The sequence below is a fragment of the Phyllopteryx taeniolatus genome, chromosome 22, assembly GCF_024500385.1.
Source record: "Phyllopteryx taeniolatus isolate TA_2022b chromosome 22, UOR_Ptae_1.2, whole genome shotgun sequence".
NCBI classification, from domain to species: domain Eukaryota; kingdom Metazoa; phylum Chordata; class Actinopteri; order Syngnathiformes; family Syngnathidae; genus Phyllopteryx; species Phyllopteryx taeniolatus.
The window spans coordinates 4,297,583-4,311,819 of record NC_084523.1 but is presented as its reverse complement, the minus strand read 5'-3'; the positions used below and the strand labels follow the sequence as shown (position 1 = coordinate 4,311,819).

Below are 14,237 nucleotides of genomic sequence, written 5' to 3'. Positions count from 1 at the left end.
AAAAAAATAATGGGAAAAAACAACAAAACCTGCCTTTTTATCACCAACACTGGGAGCTGTAGAGTAACTCACTGGACTCTTAAAAAAAACAAAAACAAAAACAAAAAACTGTACTGTTTAGGAAACTGCTGATGTTGGAGTAGTTTGCACGCGTCTGAGGAGAGGCGGCCCAAAAAAACTATTTTTTTCTTTCTGGGAGAATGCTTTGAATTTGACCACATTGTGGTCATAGAAACGCCTGTCAAAACTTGCAAATGTAAAAACAAAATCACGTCACGTTGACAAGCAAAAATACCAAAAGAAAAAGTCTTGAACACTAACTCAACACCAAACTGTCGAACATCTATTTATGGAAGACCGTGAAATTCATGTAAAATATTTTATTATATTTATATGATATTGTATGTGTATATATACATGTACATATATCAAGTTCAACTGTATATATGTGTTTGTTTTTTTTAATTTGGACTTTGATTTTTTTAATGATGCATTGGAGCTGTTAAAAAAAAAATAAAAATAAAAAAAAAATAATAAACCAAAAACAAAACAAAAACTGGGGAGTTTGGAATTAATTTGCTCAGCAAAGTTAAAGCTTCAACTGTTCATCTGTCAAGACTGACTGAAATGTCCTACTGTCAATTTTGTGGAAATTCTGTTACATGTCGACGCCACTGAGAACGTAAAAGTCACCTTGTACCCCTTTCTGAGCCCCCTGGTTGGAGAGTCTGTCAAGCATCTACGGAGCTTGGGGGTAAAGAGGGCTTTGCCCACCAGTGTCACATTCTTGTTTCAATGAAACACCATGTATATCCTGTAATTAATGTCCAATTAAATTCAAAGATCCTCTATAATAAGGCCTGTTTGGTTGCATTATTTTTGTTACACGTCAGTGATTTTTCTCACGACTCTTAATTTTAAACTTGATCAAATGAAAATCCATAATCAAGGTCATGAATGGAGTCACAAAATATGAATATTTGCAGAAAGGCTTTTGGTGGCTGATCAGCTAGCTGCCGCCATAAAAGACGTTTAAGGTATACTGTGTTACTATCTTGTATTGTCATAAAAATCAGCCAGACTAAAAATGAGCATACATAGCATAGTCAATGTTAAAAATGTCCGATATAGATAAAATATATCCTCCAGTAGATTAATGCTGCGTTGTGTGGGGGCAACTATTTGAGTTTTTGGTGCAATGCTGCCCCTTAGTGGTAAACATAGACTATCTTCGTCGACAAGTACTGTATATAATTCCAGAATGTATCATTGAAATAAATGCCTTATTATTGAACTAGGCCAGTAATTTCTCACCACTGCAACGTGCCGTGGGAAATGATCAAATTTCACTTAGTCGTAAAAATTATTTTGAGACTACAAATAATGCAATTTTTTTCCATCCAACCATACGAGGAATGTACGAAAGGCAGAACAACTTACTCTTACGCTAGATGGGAGAAGGTAGAATTAACCTGTGTATCCACCTGTTGCCATCCATATGAATATACACTATAGTATACCCTTTTTGTGACATCATTGAGATTTTTCAAATGTAAAATATGTGCCTTAGCTCAATTAAAGTTGGGAAACACTGAACGAGGCTATTTCTATGGAATGGAAGTAAAACCCACAGCCAATCAGGAAGCAGCTACTTTATTTCACTACTCTCTGGATACTTTGCACAATTCAGCTTAATGCATGGACATTCACTACACATTCAGATGGGGGTTATTTTTAACCTGATCCGTCCCCTCCCAGGACGTGCGTCTTATATTACAGACTCACCGCCGAATGGCTATCCTGACACATCCTCAACCAATCAGGGCGCCAGTTATAATCATATTGTTTGGGCTAGTCTTTCATCTGAAATATTATAGAATATATATTTTTAAAGAACATATTTTAATAGGCTGTGAAATCAGGATTCCATTAAGTGAAATGTCATTGTATCAGCCAGAAGATTCTCTCGATAATAGTAGCATATGTTACATTGCATTTTCTTGTATCAAATCTCCCACCCTCCCTCCCCAATTCACCACCCTGCTCCCCATACAGTAGCTCTGCAGGTCAGGATCTATGCAAAATAAAGGGCTCTTGGATTACAACTTCTGATTGGGTCTCTTTTTTTCTAACAAAATATGAAAATCTATAGAAAAAAAAAACATATAGTTCATTAAAAGGTAGATATCAAAAAAAGAAATCATGGCTCTCCATTGTAGTTGGGACTGGAGGCTAAATTCCAGCTAGAGGAAATTGCACTTGAGCTGCACAATGGGTCAGTGAGGGCAGCGCTGCGCCATGTCAAAGTGCCAATTCACTTTTTGCGCACATGCTTATATTTGTCTACGTAGGCCTTCACCAGGATGGCCACCTTACTTGAGTTCACCTCGCCACTCTTGCTGTGACACACCTGCGGAAAGAAAACAACAAATATAATAAATCTAATATGCTTGCTGACAGAAGAGTTGCAATATCTGAAAATGCCTACCTTCTCTACTGCTTTGCGGACTATCTCCTTGTACTCCTCCTTTGTGATTTCCTTCTTTTGGTAATAAGGTTTGATAGCCGCCTTCACTTCATTTATAGCTTTCTCTTGGATCTGTTGTTTCTTAAGCAAAAACAGGATTTGTATTACAGAAATCCACATCAAATATAACCGTGAAACACAAAAGGGCGATCGTAAGTTACCTTTTCTTTTTTGGAGCTGTCAGCTTGAGCCTTTTGATGCTGAGCTGGCTGCGATGTCGATGAAGGCTGCACCTGGCTGACGGCTTGCTGGCCAACTTTGGTTGGAGTGAGAAGCAGGCCCGGTTTTCCGTAAGCGCCCATCTAGGGTAAACCAGCGAATAGAAACGAATCAGGGTGTTCCCTGCATGCAAAATTTGGAGGCCCGAGAAGCTCCAATATCATAAAAACTGCTATCTGACCAGCGTCATTTTGAACTCGCTCCTTAAGCTGACGAAGAAAAAAGCAGCGACTAAACGCCAAATGAAAAAGAATAGGAGCCGCAAAGTGATTTTCTCTCCAATGGGAAGTTTCAAACGGCAAATATTGTTTGTTTTGTAACCAGGAATGTCCAAGTCTCATAAAATAAGTATTTTTTCAAGATGAGCCAGGAAAGAGAAGAGTAATGAGTGCAGACTAAACTGAAAATAATTACACAGTCCAAAAGTTGTATTTTGCCAGCCCTACAGATGTGGAGTGGATATTCTCTGCACTCTAAATTGTAATATATGATCAAAAACTACTATTACTACGGATGTCCTGATCTCCTTTTTTTGCACCCGAGTCAAGTCACTTGATTTTGAGTATCGGACGATACTGAGTCTGATAGAATCCGATAACTCGGGAATGTATTAAGGAGCTCGGTAGATTTCAGACGATTTCATTTCTTCCATAGTAGAGGTGCAACAATTAATTGACAACGAATCAATCGATAATGATTTAAATTAATCCTCGTGAACTTAACTGTCCAAATCCTTGGAATTTCAGCCTCTCAACAGTCAATATTAATAATTATATTTATTATCCTAATAAAACGGGCTGATTTTCTTTGTTTCATCAAAGTAAGACATTCGCAAACATCTATTTTGGAATAAAATTATCAACATTTATGCGTAGTTTGTGATATGTTACAGACCAAACCAGTAATTGAATCATAATCATTTATGTTTGTGAATTTTCTGCACTATCAATTTAAATAATTTCCTGTTTTTTAATAGAGGGATGGAAATGTATCTTAATTAATTTACCTTTTTACGCACACACACACAAAAACATTGGATGCTCCAACCGCAGTCTAATGCTTCGTCGTTTAAATGCATCATACCTGTGTTGTTTGCCCATCAGGCTGAGCTGCGGCCATCTGGCCCCCTTGTTGCATCGGAGGGGGCGGTGGGGGAGGTGGTGGCAGCGCCTGGGCGCCGAGAGCGGGCACCTGTAGCAGCGGCACGGCAGGGTGGACGTGCACAGGGATGGGAGGGGGCATGGCGAAAGGCGCCGCGGGTTGCAAGCTGACTGGCATGGGGCCGCGGGGGCCCTGCAGGGGGAACTGATGATGAAGGACATTCAGCTGGGGAGGCGGTGGCGGCGGCATCGCGGTCAGCACAGGCATCGGAGCGTTGCCCGGTATGGTCGCAGGTGCAGGCTCACTCTTAGCGGGATCTACAAATAAAACGTTAAGAGGCTTTTAGGGGGCATTTTTAATTCAGATATTGATTTTGAATACAGTGGGACCTTGATTCACGAGTAATTTGTTTCGTGACCATGCTCAAATCAACTTTCCACATTGAAACGAATTACTACATTCCAGCCCCCCCAAAAAGCAAAAATATATTTTCTAACATTTTTTTTGTTTGTTAAAAAAATTGGGCTGCAGAGGATTGTACTGTACAAAAACAGTAATAGCATTATAAAATACAATTTACAGAAATACACGGTTCTCCCTTCACTGCTATTTTTTTTTAATTATTTTTTTTAATTATTTTTACGCCTTTTGACCAAACTTTCCTCACTTTCAGTAGCTTCTCCACCTTTTCATGGACGAGGGTTCGCAGCTTAGAAATGATTTTCAACGTCCAACGGCATTTCTCTATTGTTATGACACTGACATCTTGAACCGTTGAAACCAGCCAAAAGATCTCATCAACAGCATCTTCCTCAAGTTTAAATCCTCAAAAAGGCCCCTACCTATGGCTGGAGCTATCAACTATTTTTAGTCAAGTATTCTACAGATGATTCCCTCAAATAATCGAGTAATCGAATATTGATTTTGCATTATTAAACAATAACGTGCATTGCAAGGTACAGGTATTTTGTCTTATTTTTTTACTCTTTGGGTTGACATACTTTTCGTTCTACAGTAGACATGCAGTTGTGGTACACATTGCACTTAATCGTCCTTGTTTAAGTATAAAATGATCCCAAACTTGAAAATTCTTTTAACTCTCACCTCCTGTTTCGCAGTCACCATGCCAACCTATTTCAATACAAAGTAACATTTGTTTTGCTTTGACATTTTCAATCGATTTGAGCTATTCGATTAATCGTTGCAGCCGTACTCCTTAGCCTTCTCTTGTATGAGCATGACGCTTTTGTTCTTCGCATTGTATCTTGTGAGTTGACAATTTATAAAAAAAAATAAAAAATAAATCCAAAATTTAAAGCATTTTTAAGTGGCACAATTCGTAGGTGGGCTCCGTCTAGGATTTTAACTAACACCACAAATCGCACTTTACCTGCTGCAGGCTGCTCCTCTTCGGATCGATTCCAGCCTCCTACTCCCCCCCTCTCCCTCTTGGAGTAATAATCCTGAACATCAGCAGGAAGTGTCCTCCGCACCGCCCAGCTGGACGCTGATGACCAGCCTGAGCGGTCCAGCACAGAGTCGCCAGCGTCTAACTCCTGTTTCCTGCGGCTGCCCCCACGATTCTCATTGAATCGGCTGTAGGCATCGTTCCCTGAATTGTTGCCCATTCCTGAGTTGTTCCGTGGCTGCCTGCGGTTGTCGTCCTCCTGCTGGTTGTGGAAGCCATGATTGCCAACTCCCTGGCCTCGCTCATAGCCGCCGCGTCCCCTTGCTCCGCGATCTTCCCAGCGGGAGCCGCCACCAAAATCCCAGTTTCTGCCCTCGGCTTCGCCGCGAGTTTTTTCTGTAACCCAATCTGGATTCTCCGACCAGCCTTGACATTCCGGCGACCTTTCTGAAGGCACGCCGTTCTCAAAGCGACCACCGCCTCCATGACACCGCCGTGCCTCGCCGCCGCTCCCACCACCTTGCCCTGATCTCCAGCCACCCCTTCGCTCTTTCCCTCGGGGTGACTGATCTCTGGACGGCGGCCACTCAGGGCTGTATCCTCGTCTGTATGATCTCGCTCTGGATGGAGACCGCGACTTTGATCTAGAGCGACTCCTGGACCGTCTTCTCTTCCTCTCACGGCTACGCTCCCTTCTGGCGTAGTCCCTCGTTTTGTCTCGCTCGCGCTCTCTTTCTTTGCTGCGAGTGCGGGACGAGTGGCTGCAGAGCGGGCTGCTGGCACGCTCTCTCGAATGTGAGCGGGAGCGCCTGGACGCCTCTCGTCTCGAGTCCCTCTTGGGTGACCAGGAGGACGTCGGGGAGTGGAAACGAGAGCGTCGTTGTCTCCCATTCTTCCTCTCGTGGATCGGGTCTCTCTCCCCTTGGTCTTTGCAACTCTGGTCAGCAATGGAGACAGGAGTTTCTGCAGTGGCTGACGCTGTGCTCTCTTTCACTTTCTCCAAAATGGTACCGCTACCAGCCTCACTCATGGGTGAACTGCAGTCCATTGGAACAACATTAGTATCATCTTTGGATAGATCCTTATCCTCAACTCTTTTGCCCAGATTGTCAACTTTTGAAGGCTCTTCTATTTCAGGTGTTTTTGAATCCTCAGATGCTTTTGCTTCTTGGACAGCTACTTTCTCCTCAGAGGGTTTAGCACATGGAGAACGAGGCTTGGGGCTGTCACATGATTCTGTCTGGAGATCCTGTGAGACGTTGTCATTATTTCTTTCTTCTGACCCTTCTTCACAGGTCTCCATTCTGTCATCTTGTTCAGAAACATTGTTGCAATCAGGAGACATGAGGTTCTCCAGAGTGTTGTCCGGTTCAGATTCCGGCGAAGTGGTGATCTTCTCATCGTCTAAGGTTGAAAATGACATGACAGTGGGTTCCTCTTCTTCTGTGCTAGATTTGCCATCAGAGTACTCAGACCCAGGGCTTTTCGGAGGGGAGTCCAAAGGACAAGACAGGTGGCAGTTTTCATCAGGTTCTGTTTGTTCATTCGAGTCTTTATCTGTCTCGTTAGTGTCATGCTCCACATTACTGTTCAAAGATTCTGCAGCTTGTTGGCCATCAGGTGAACCAACAGCATTGTGGTCTGCATTAAGACTTCCTTCTGTATCAGAAGGCTGATCTGAGTTGTTCATCTCAGGCTTCGCTTCATCTTTCTCATCTTCCTTGTCAGTGGTGTCAACCCCTTCACCCTCTTCATCTTCACTCGCCGACGGGCTCTCAACAAATTCGGACGAGTGCTTTTTTCTTGTGTTTTTCCTCTTCCCGCTGGCCTTTCGGTTTGTTACCTGTTTACCCTTCCTTTTAGCTGGCACCTGAGATGCCCCGCCTGGCTTGGAGGCCTGGCTGGCAGATGAGTCTGAGTCTGACACGCTGGACTGTGGCGGCGATGACGGGTCGGACACAGGAGGCTCTGACTGGGCTTTACTATTACGCCCTGATCGTCTGGACGGTAGAGACACGGCTTTTTTGGTGGGCGCTTTGGAATTTGAGTCTCGCTCACCACGTTTCTCTCCTCCTTTAGGACAGGTAATGGCGCAGACCACACCTTGAAAAACTGTAACAACACAAACCATGTGAAATAAATAAAATATATAATACAATTTAGAGGAGGAACGGTTCAAAGACGCCTCAGTAAAACCCCTCAGTAAACCACAGCAATATTAGTTGTTCTTCACAGAGGATAAAGAATATATGCCTGTGAGTATTCTTATTTTAGTGTCTACGTGTGTTGCTCTACCGTTTGTGTTCAAATATCCAAACAGTTATAAGAGTACAACACTGATGCTATTTGTTACCCCACCTATGGCATTTTGCTTTGTTTGATGGCATTAAGCTAAACAGACTTAGCGAAAGCAAAGCTACGTTCTTATTTTTAAATACACAATGTGTAATTCTCTTAGTTTTATGTTCTGTTTAACAGTAAACTTGGAGCGGCAATAAACTGCTGGAAGCCTCTTTTGGAAGAATTGTTCACTATTTGCAAAACTGAACGAAGGGTCGTATCTCCAAGAGGTTTTCCATCATTATTGCTACTGCTATTTCTTGAAGCACATACACTAACGGGTCAGACATTACTCACCAAAATGACCAGACCCAAATGATGAAGTGGAGGTAATAGGAGATGAACAGAGTCCAAATGTAAATGGACTGTGGTAGCTATTAACAGGTAGGAACCTGCAGGGAAGAGGTGTTATCAACTGTAAATGAGCTCAGATGAGGCTTTAATGCATTTCCACATCTTAAAGTCTATAAAAATAACAATATGAGAGTGGTAAGCAAAATTCCATTACCTTGCGGTTCCATTCGCAGTAATGGGAGCAGCAGGAGAGAACCACGGGCACTCTTGTACCTGCCGTTTGCACTGTTTTGTTTCATACAATATATCATCGGGTACCAACATAGGCTCTGTACTGCAAGATCAAGATCATGATCAATTCATGAGTCATTTATACTTTGTTCAGTCAAGGCAAAATATTCTTTCCTGAAATTGTTTCATAAATTCAAGTATTGTATTAACACATTTGATCTGTAAGTACTAAGGGTTCAAAACTTCAAGTTGTGTGCATTGTCCTCCTATAGGGGGCACTCATACACCATACAGTATTTCCTATATGCTTGGCAACTATCACAAAATACTGTTTGTTTGTCATTAACAATCGAAGTTTGACTTACATGTCCTGTTGAGTAGACGTAGCTAATGACAGAAAAGGAGAAGATGGCCAAGCACAGCATTCTGTCCCTCTCACCTGGAATACAACAGTATGTTTAAAAACTGGGGCAAATAAAAAAAGCACAGTACCAAACAAAATCGAAAGCCAACCTTTTTCCAGCTTACTGAAGATGTGTCATCGTCGTTGCCTGGTAGAGGAATGGACAGAATAGAAATGTATGAAAATCAAGCATGAAGTTCATGCATAATGAAGGCTGGGAACGCACATTTCCACACAAGTCCTTTCGGTTTAGAATCGGCCACCTTCTCTGCCCTTTGCTGTCTGGACCTTTTTCTCAGTGTGCTTCTGGGAAAGAAAAAAACCCCAAAAAGGTCCAACATTGTCGAAAATATTTAGATGGATAAGGTTAAAAAAATATATATACTTACTTGAGACACACTCTGTGTTCCGGGTTTCTACAGACGCAAATCTCAGCTTCAGGTTCAGCCACTCGTGTCCTCACTGGAACCTTCAAACAACACGAACAACAACGTCAAACTACTGCACCAATATTAGTTTGTAACTGATCTTGCATTGGATCACATTGCATTGTGCACATCTGAAATAAAAGTGTTCAGTATATTAATCAAAAGATGAAAGGAAGAAATTAGTCAGAGGCAACGTGATTTCAACTATGGATAAACAGACCTTCACACAGCGCAGACTTCCATCCCATCTGTACACATTCCTGAATGGCCGTCTGTCCACTGGACATGAAGGGATCATCTGCAACTGGTGATAAAATAATCAAAACGAAAATATGAAGAATGGAATGTACAAAGCACTCATGCTGCCCAACAATACAGTACACATTTGTTATATTGGTTTGCAGAAATGTCACACATCACTAATTCTATGAAGCCATTAACACCAAGAAGTTTTGTTCGACACTAGAATGACATTATGACCGCTTACATAGTTTTCTACTTAGTTTGCAAAATTCTGGGAAAAGCCAAAAGCGACTAAACTAGACAATCGCAAATAAAATACAGTTGGTGACTTATCAGGTAGTGGACCCTGGCACAAATAATCAACTACCCGTGACGGAAAAACTGCGACCTGTTCTTATCGGGAAACAACATTTTGAGGCACCACATCCACTGCACTTTATTTCAATTCATTATAATTTTATTATAAGCTGACAGGCTTACTGTCATTTTGTAACCAGAAACAGAATTTTTGTTGTGAAAGCTTGTGTGCATTTGGCAAGAGACTGTCCACTCTTCACAGGTACATTACACATTTAAAATGATAAATAAAGTTAAGGTTGACTGTAAAACAATATGCAGTGGAACCTCGATAGAACGGAATAATACGGGCGGGGGTGGGGATCTTCATGAGCCGTGAGGAATTAGTGTCCTTCCTAGTTCCAAATCAATTGCCAAAGGCTTGTCAAAAAACTCCAAAGACTTGTTTTCAGACTTGTTTCTCAGTTAACACTGCCGCCATCTCTCTCTCCCTCCCAGAAACGTATATTTTGCCTGTGAACGCTCACGTGGTACGACATGGTATTTGTGATTGGCCGTTATATTTTTTATGTTGGTTTTGCATTTTTGCTTTGTGTTGCGAGCCAAAATTTGACATACGAGCAAACTTCAGATACGCTGCCGCTCGAGTGAAGTGAAACAAAAAAGGAGCAATTAAGGGACTGTAATGCCCTGGCAAGTAGGCAAGGAGAGCTATTTGTTTGCTTATAGCCAAATGGTTACATTAATACTATGATACATTTCCATTACATTACACTCAAATCCCAGTTAAATTCAATTCAAGGGTTCTAAATTGGAATATTTCCAAAATTCCCCAGCTTAACTTCCCATGGAAATTTACCAGATATGTTCCACCCCTTTGCAACCCTATTATCAATTTTGTATTACCCTAACTTCTCAGTGTATAATGCGCACCCCCCAAAGTTGACCTTAAAATTCCGGAAAACCCTTCAACCTATGTATAATGCATTTTTACAATGCATGATTTTTCTTCTACCCATATGATCACACCATGATTGTCTGTATTTTGTTCGTTTTTTCAAAGAATTATTCTGAAGTTAAGCACTTTATTTGAACACGTAATACTTTTTATTTACTTGCTCTTATTTTGAAATTCACAGCCCTACTTTTATTTAGTAAATGAGAAAAAACACAGTTGTGCTCATATGTTTGATTACCCAGGGAGAATTTGTAAGATGGGTACAATTCTTTAAAGAAAACATGAAGGACCAGGCGAAACATTTAATTTTATTTTAATAGGATTCAAATTAAACTGTCAAGCATTTCAGAAAATCATTATCATTAAACAAAACATAACCATAACGAAATTAATGATGGTTGTTGTTCAGTCATCAGTCGTATTTAAAAAATATATGTATATTTCACAAATTCTGCCTGGGTATGTAAACTTATGAGCACAATTTTACATATATGCAGTCATACGTACCCCTGTCATATTTTAATGAAAGTGTAGGCTACACCCTTTTCATAACCTGTAGGGGGCGGTGGCATATTGGAATGAAAGTGTACAGCTTTTTCATAACCTCTTCAGGGGTGTCAAACTCATTTTTGTCACGGGCCACATTGTAGTTACGGTTTCCCTCAGAGGGCCGTTATGACTGTGAAACCATAACAATCTTTAATCACATCATCATATATTTTTTTTGTCCTGTTCAGCTGTAACAGCCTAACAGCAGAATCACCTCATCATATTATTACACCCAAAATTTATAAACTTGTATTGGAATCAGAAATTAGGGGAATGGGTTTTTCAACTATTGTTCACACACAAAAAAGCTTGCAATATCTCAATGTTATTTACGAAATATGACAATTTGAAATCTTGGTATAGATTTGAACAAGAATCATGGAAGTTCCCACACATGATTTGCCTTCGCGTCCACAAAATCATGTGGCAGGTCGGATCTGGCCCCCGGCCATTGAGTTTGACACCTGTGCTCTAGATGGTGGCATACATTTATAAAATGTGAAAGGCTTTTTCATTTTCTCCTATACCTATGTATAATGCGCACTATTGACCTTTGATTATTTTTTTGGGGAAAAAATGCACATTATACTTGAGAAATTACGGTACTACTGCACAAATCCACAGAGTTGTAAATACAATGTCACAGCGTTGAACATCACCTCTGCCCAAGTGAGGAGGCATCCAGGGCAGAAGACATGGCAGCAGCTGTCCGGGATGGCGAGGTCTCCACCGGCCAGGACCCCTAAGCAGATAGGACATCGCTCTGCCTCCTCGGCATCGGTCCCATCAGGGGGCGGCCCCTGGCCACCTACATGAGAACAGAGGATAACATTATAACACACGCTATAATCCGTCACACATGACCATTTGAAGAGACTCACCGCTTTCATCTCCAGTCATGTCCAGCCCCGGGCTGTCCAAATCACAGCTACAACAAAGATGAGCGTCAGCTATCAACAACAATTTAAAGTCCATTTGCAGTTTATATTCTTAGTATGTAAAGGTCCACCACTTCACAACCTCTGTATACTGCACACATACAATAGAAGTACACCTGACTGTAACTGATCTCGAAATGCATGGGCAGCGGCACTATAATGTATTCCATCATCATCAGATTTCGTCATGCGTTTTCATAGTCAAGAGGATGAAAGCACCAGATGTATTAAAAATAAACCCCACGCATATTTGCAGTAGTGCCTTTTTCTGGAACCTATCCTTCTTTATTTCCTGAAAATCTGCTATTTGCTGCTTTTATGCTCCAGCCAAAGCAATTCAAGTATTACTTTCGTGCAATCTGATGGAATGTGGGTGTTGTTTGTCGGTTTAATTCATTGAGTTATTTTTCAGTGGCAGTGAAAATAGGTTTCTGTTTCTCTCCCAATGAAGCTACTAATAGCATGCGTGGTCTACTTTGCAGTTTCAATGCGCATGTATTCCCTAACATTTATAATTGTGTGGAAATGTCAGAAGGTGAGTTTGACTTAGCATTGTGTAAAGTGCTAGTGATCATATTTGTAACCTTTCATTGATCAGTGACTCTCCGTACTGTTTTATGCTTTTATGTCTCAAAGGTATTTTTTTGTCAAATGGCTGTCTGTTGTTGAACTAGAGCGGTTCCAACTACCGGAGACAAATTCCTTGTCTTTTTGACGTACTTGGCAAATAAAAAATGATTCTGATAAATAAATTAAAACAAAAAAAAGTTAAAATAATAATGTTTTACTCTAATTTGTTTTGTGACTGGATTTTTTTTATAGGTGATATCACACATCATCCTGAGAAAGGGCATTTTTTGAATTAAAAAAAAAAACGGAACCCATTTTCCGATTTTCAATTATCGGTACGTTGTACTTGGGTTGTGTGGCCATTCCACCAAGATTTTGTATTTTGAGACTGCCATTTTTGGGAAATCTTGTCATGTTGCTACTTATACCTGTGATAATTGTGGTCTCTAGAACTGTGGGTGGGGAAATCACACTGTAAAAATCAAGCATCTACTTGCATTTAGATAATAGTAATGGATCCATATGGGGTAAATATTTTGGACGAATTAAAATATGAATATTTTTTTCATTTAATCACCTTCAATTAGATATTGAATTTGAAGCAATATAACCAGTATAATAAATAGCGTTCAAGGAAAAGTCAGGTTTAAATAGTATGTATACTTTATACAGAAACACTTTTTTTTCCCCTCTCACCCATTTGATAGTGACAGTAAGTCGCTCCACAACCTCAAAATATCATAACAATGCGACTTCTATGACAACGATGAACACAGTTGTGAAACCAATTAGCCTTTGTTCCCCCATCGAAACAACACGAAGATCTAACATCAAAATTCCCTTTAACGAGTAAACCATGATTAACTAATACCTATTTGGGGATCAGTTTTGTTCTCGAACCAATGCAGAGAAGAGTCCATACTTGGTTGTTATTGGTTAGCAAGTGAGCTAATGCTAGCCGAAACCTAAAATAGCAACCAAATAGCTCCGTGGCTACTGGTGTATTAGCACAGTTAGCAAGCCCCGAGTTAAATCCCGGCTATTATTGATGACTCTCAAAACTGTGAAGGTCGTAGGTTATCTCGGTGGCTCGTAACGATCTTAGATTAAGTTTATCTCCTCGAGCTAACTAGCTGTTTTGGGATAACAACACAACACCTGCTTACGTCGTTACAACAAGCTAACACTTGAGGCTTGTTAGCAAAAGAAGCCACGGTCGCTTACTCACCCTTAAAGTGCCCCCGTGCCTTGTTTTTACGCGTCGAAACGCTTTCTCCTTCCAAACTTTTTTTTTTCTTCGAGCGAATGGCTACCAACTCGCTAAGCTACGCGTTGTATTGCGGTACTTGTTGTTTGGTAATGGGGCTAAAAACCCAAGCAGAGATTTCACAAATTCTCGGCCACATGTCTCGCGGTGCGGCCCGCAGTTTTCGCGAGGAGCTCCCCTGACTGGAGACACGGAGCATTACACAGAAAAGGACCAGTGATGAAATTTCCAATAACCAATGCACAAACTGCAGAAATATAAATTGCAGTTGTCCTGAGACAAAATGTAACAGTAGCTGTAATTAAAGAAAATACGAAGCAGAGACTTAGACCCCGACCCTCAAAACTGAGGCAGACTTGCAAACCACTCTTACCGTGCTGCCGGAAAAAAAAAAAAAAACTCGTCTGAAACTGTGCCAAATGTATTTTAGGAGCTGCAAGAATTGGAGCGTGAAGTCATTAACG

At 40.9% G+C, this 14,237-nt stretch overlaps 1 protein-coding gene across 2 annotated transcripts; it reads right to left on the bottom strand.

Annotated features, from left to right (window-relative positions):
• Positions 1-1,637: 1,637 nt before the first annotated feature.
• Positions 1,638-13,955, bottom strand: scaf11 (SR-related CTD-associated factor 11). 2 transcript variants are annotated; one of them, XM_061761806.1, is made up of 15 exons: positions 13,735-13,955; positions 11,880-11,926; positions 11,658-11,806; positions 9,172-9,255; positions 8,913-8,992; positions 8,750-8,829; positions 8,634-8,671; positions 8,486-8,559; positions 8,104-8,223; positions 7,893-7,987; positions 5,238-7,367; positions 3,830-4,164; positions 2,689-2,829; positions 2,489-2,599; positions 1,638-2,410 (listed from the first exon to the last, which is right to left on the bottom strand). In XM_061761806.1, exons 2-15 carry the CDS (start codon positions 11,896-11,898, stop codon positions 2,315-2,317), a joined length of 3,552 nt encoding a protein of 1,183 aa, XP_061617790.1. In that variant the 5' UTR covers positions 11,899-11,926; positions 13,735-13,955; the 3' UTR covers positions 1,638-2,314. The 2 variants fall into 2 exon arrangements, with proteins under 2 accessions (XP_061617790.1, XP_061617789.1); XM_061761805.1 differs by having other exon boundaries at positions 2,489-2,608; positions 13,735-13,953.
• Between the last annotated feature and the right edge of the window lie 282 nt (positions 13,956-14,237).

Coding starts and splice junctions, on each gene's coding strand:
- scaf11 (XM_061761805.1), bottom strand. Junction 8,672..8,749: donor GAAAGGACTTGTGTGGAAAT/GTGCGTTCCCAG, acceptor TTCCTCTACCAG/GCAACGACGATGACACATCT. Junction 8,560..8,633: donor CTTCAGTAAGCTGGAAAAAG/GTTGGCTTTCGA, acceptor GTTGTATTCCAG/GTGAGAGGGACAGAATGCTG.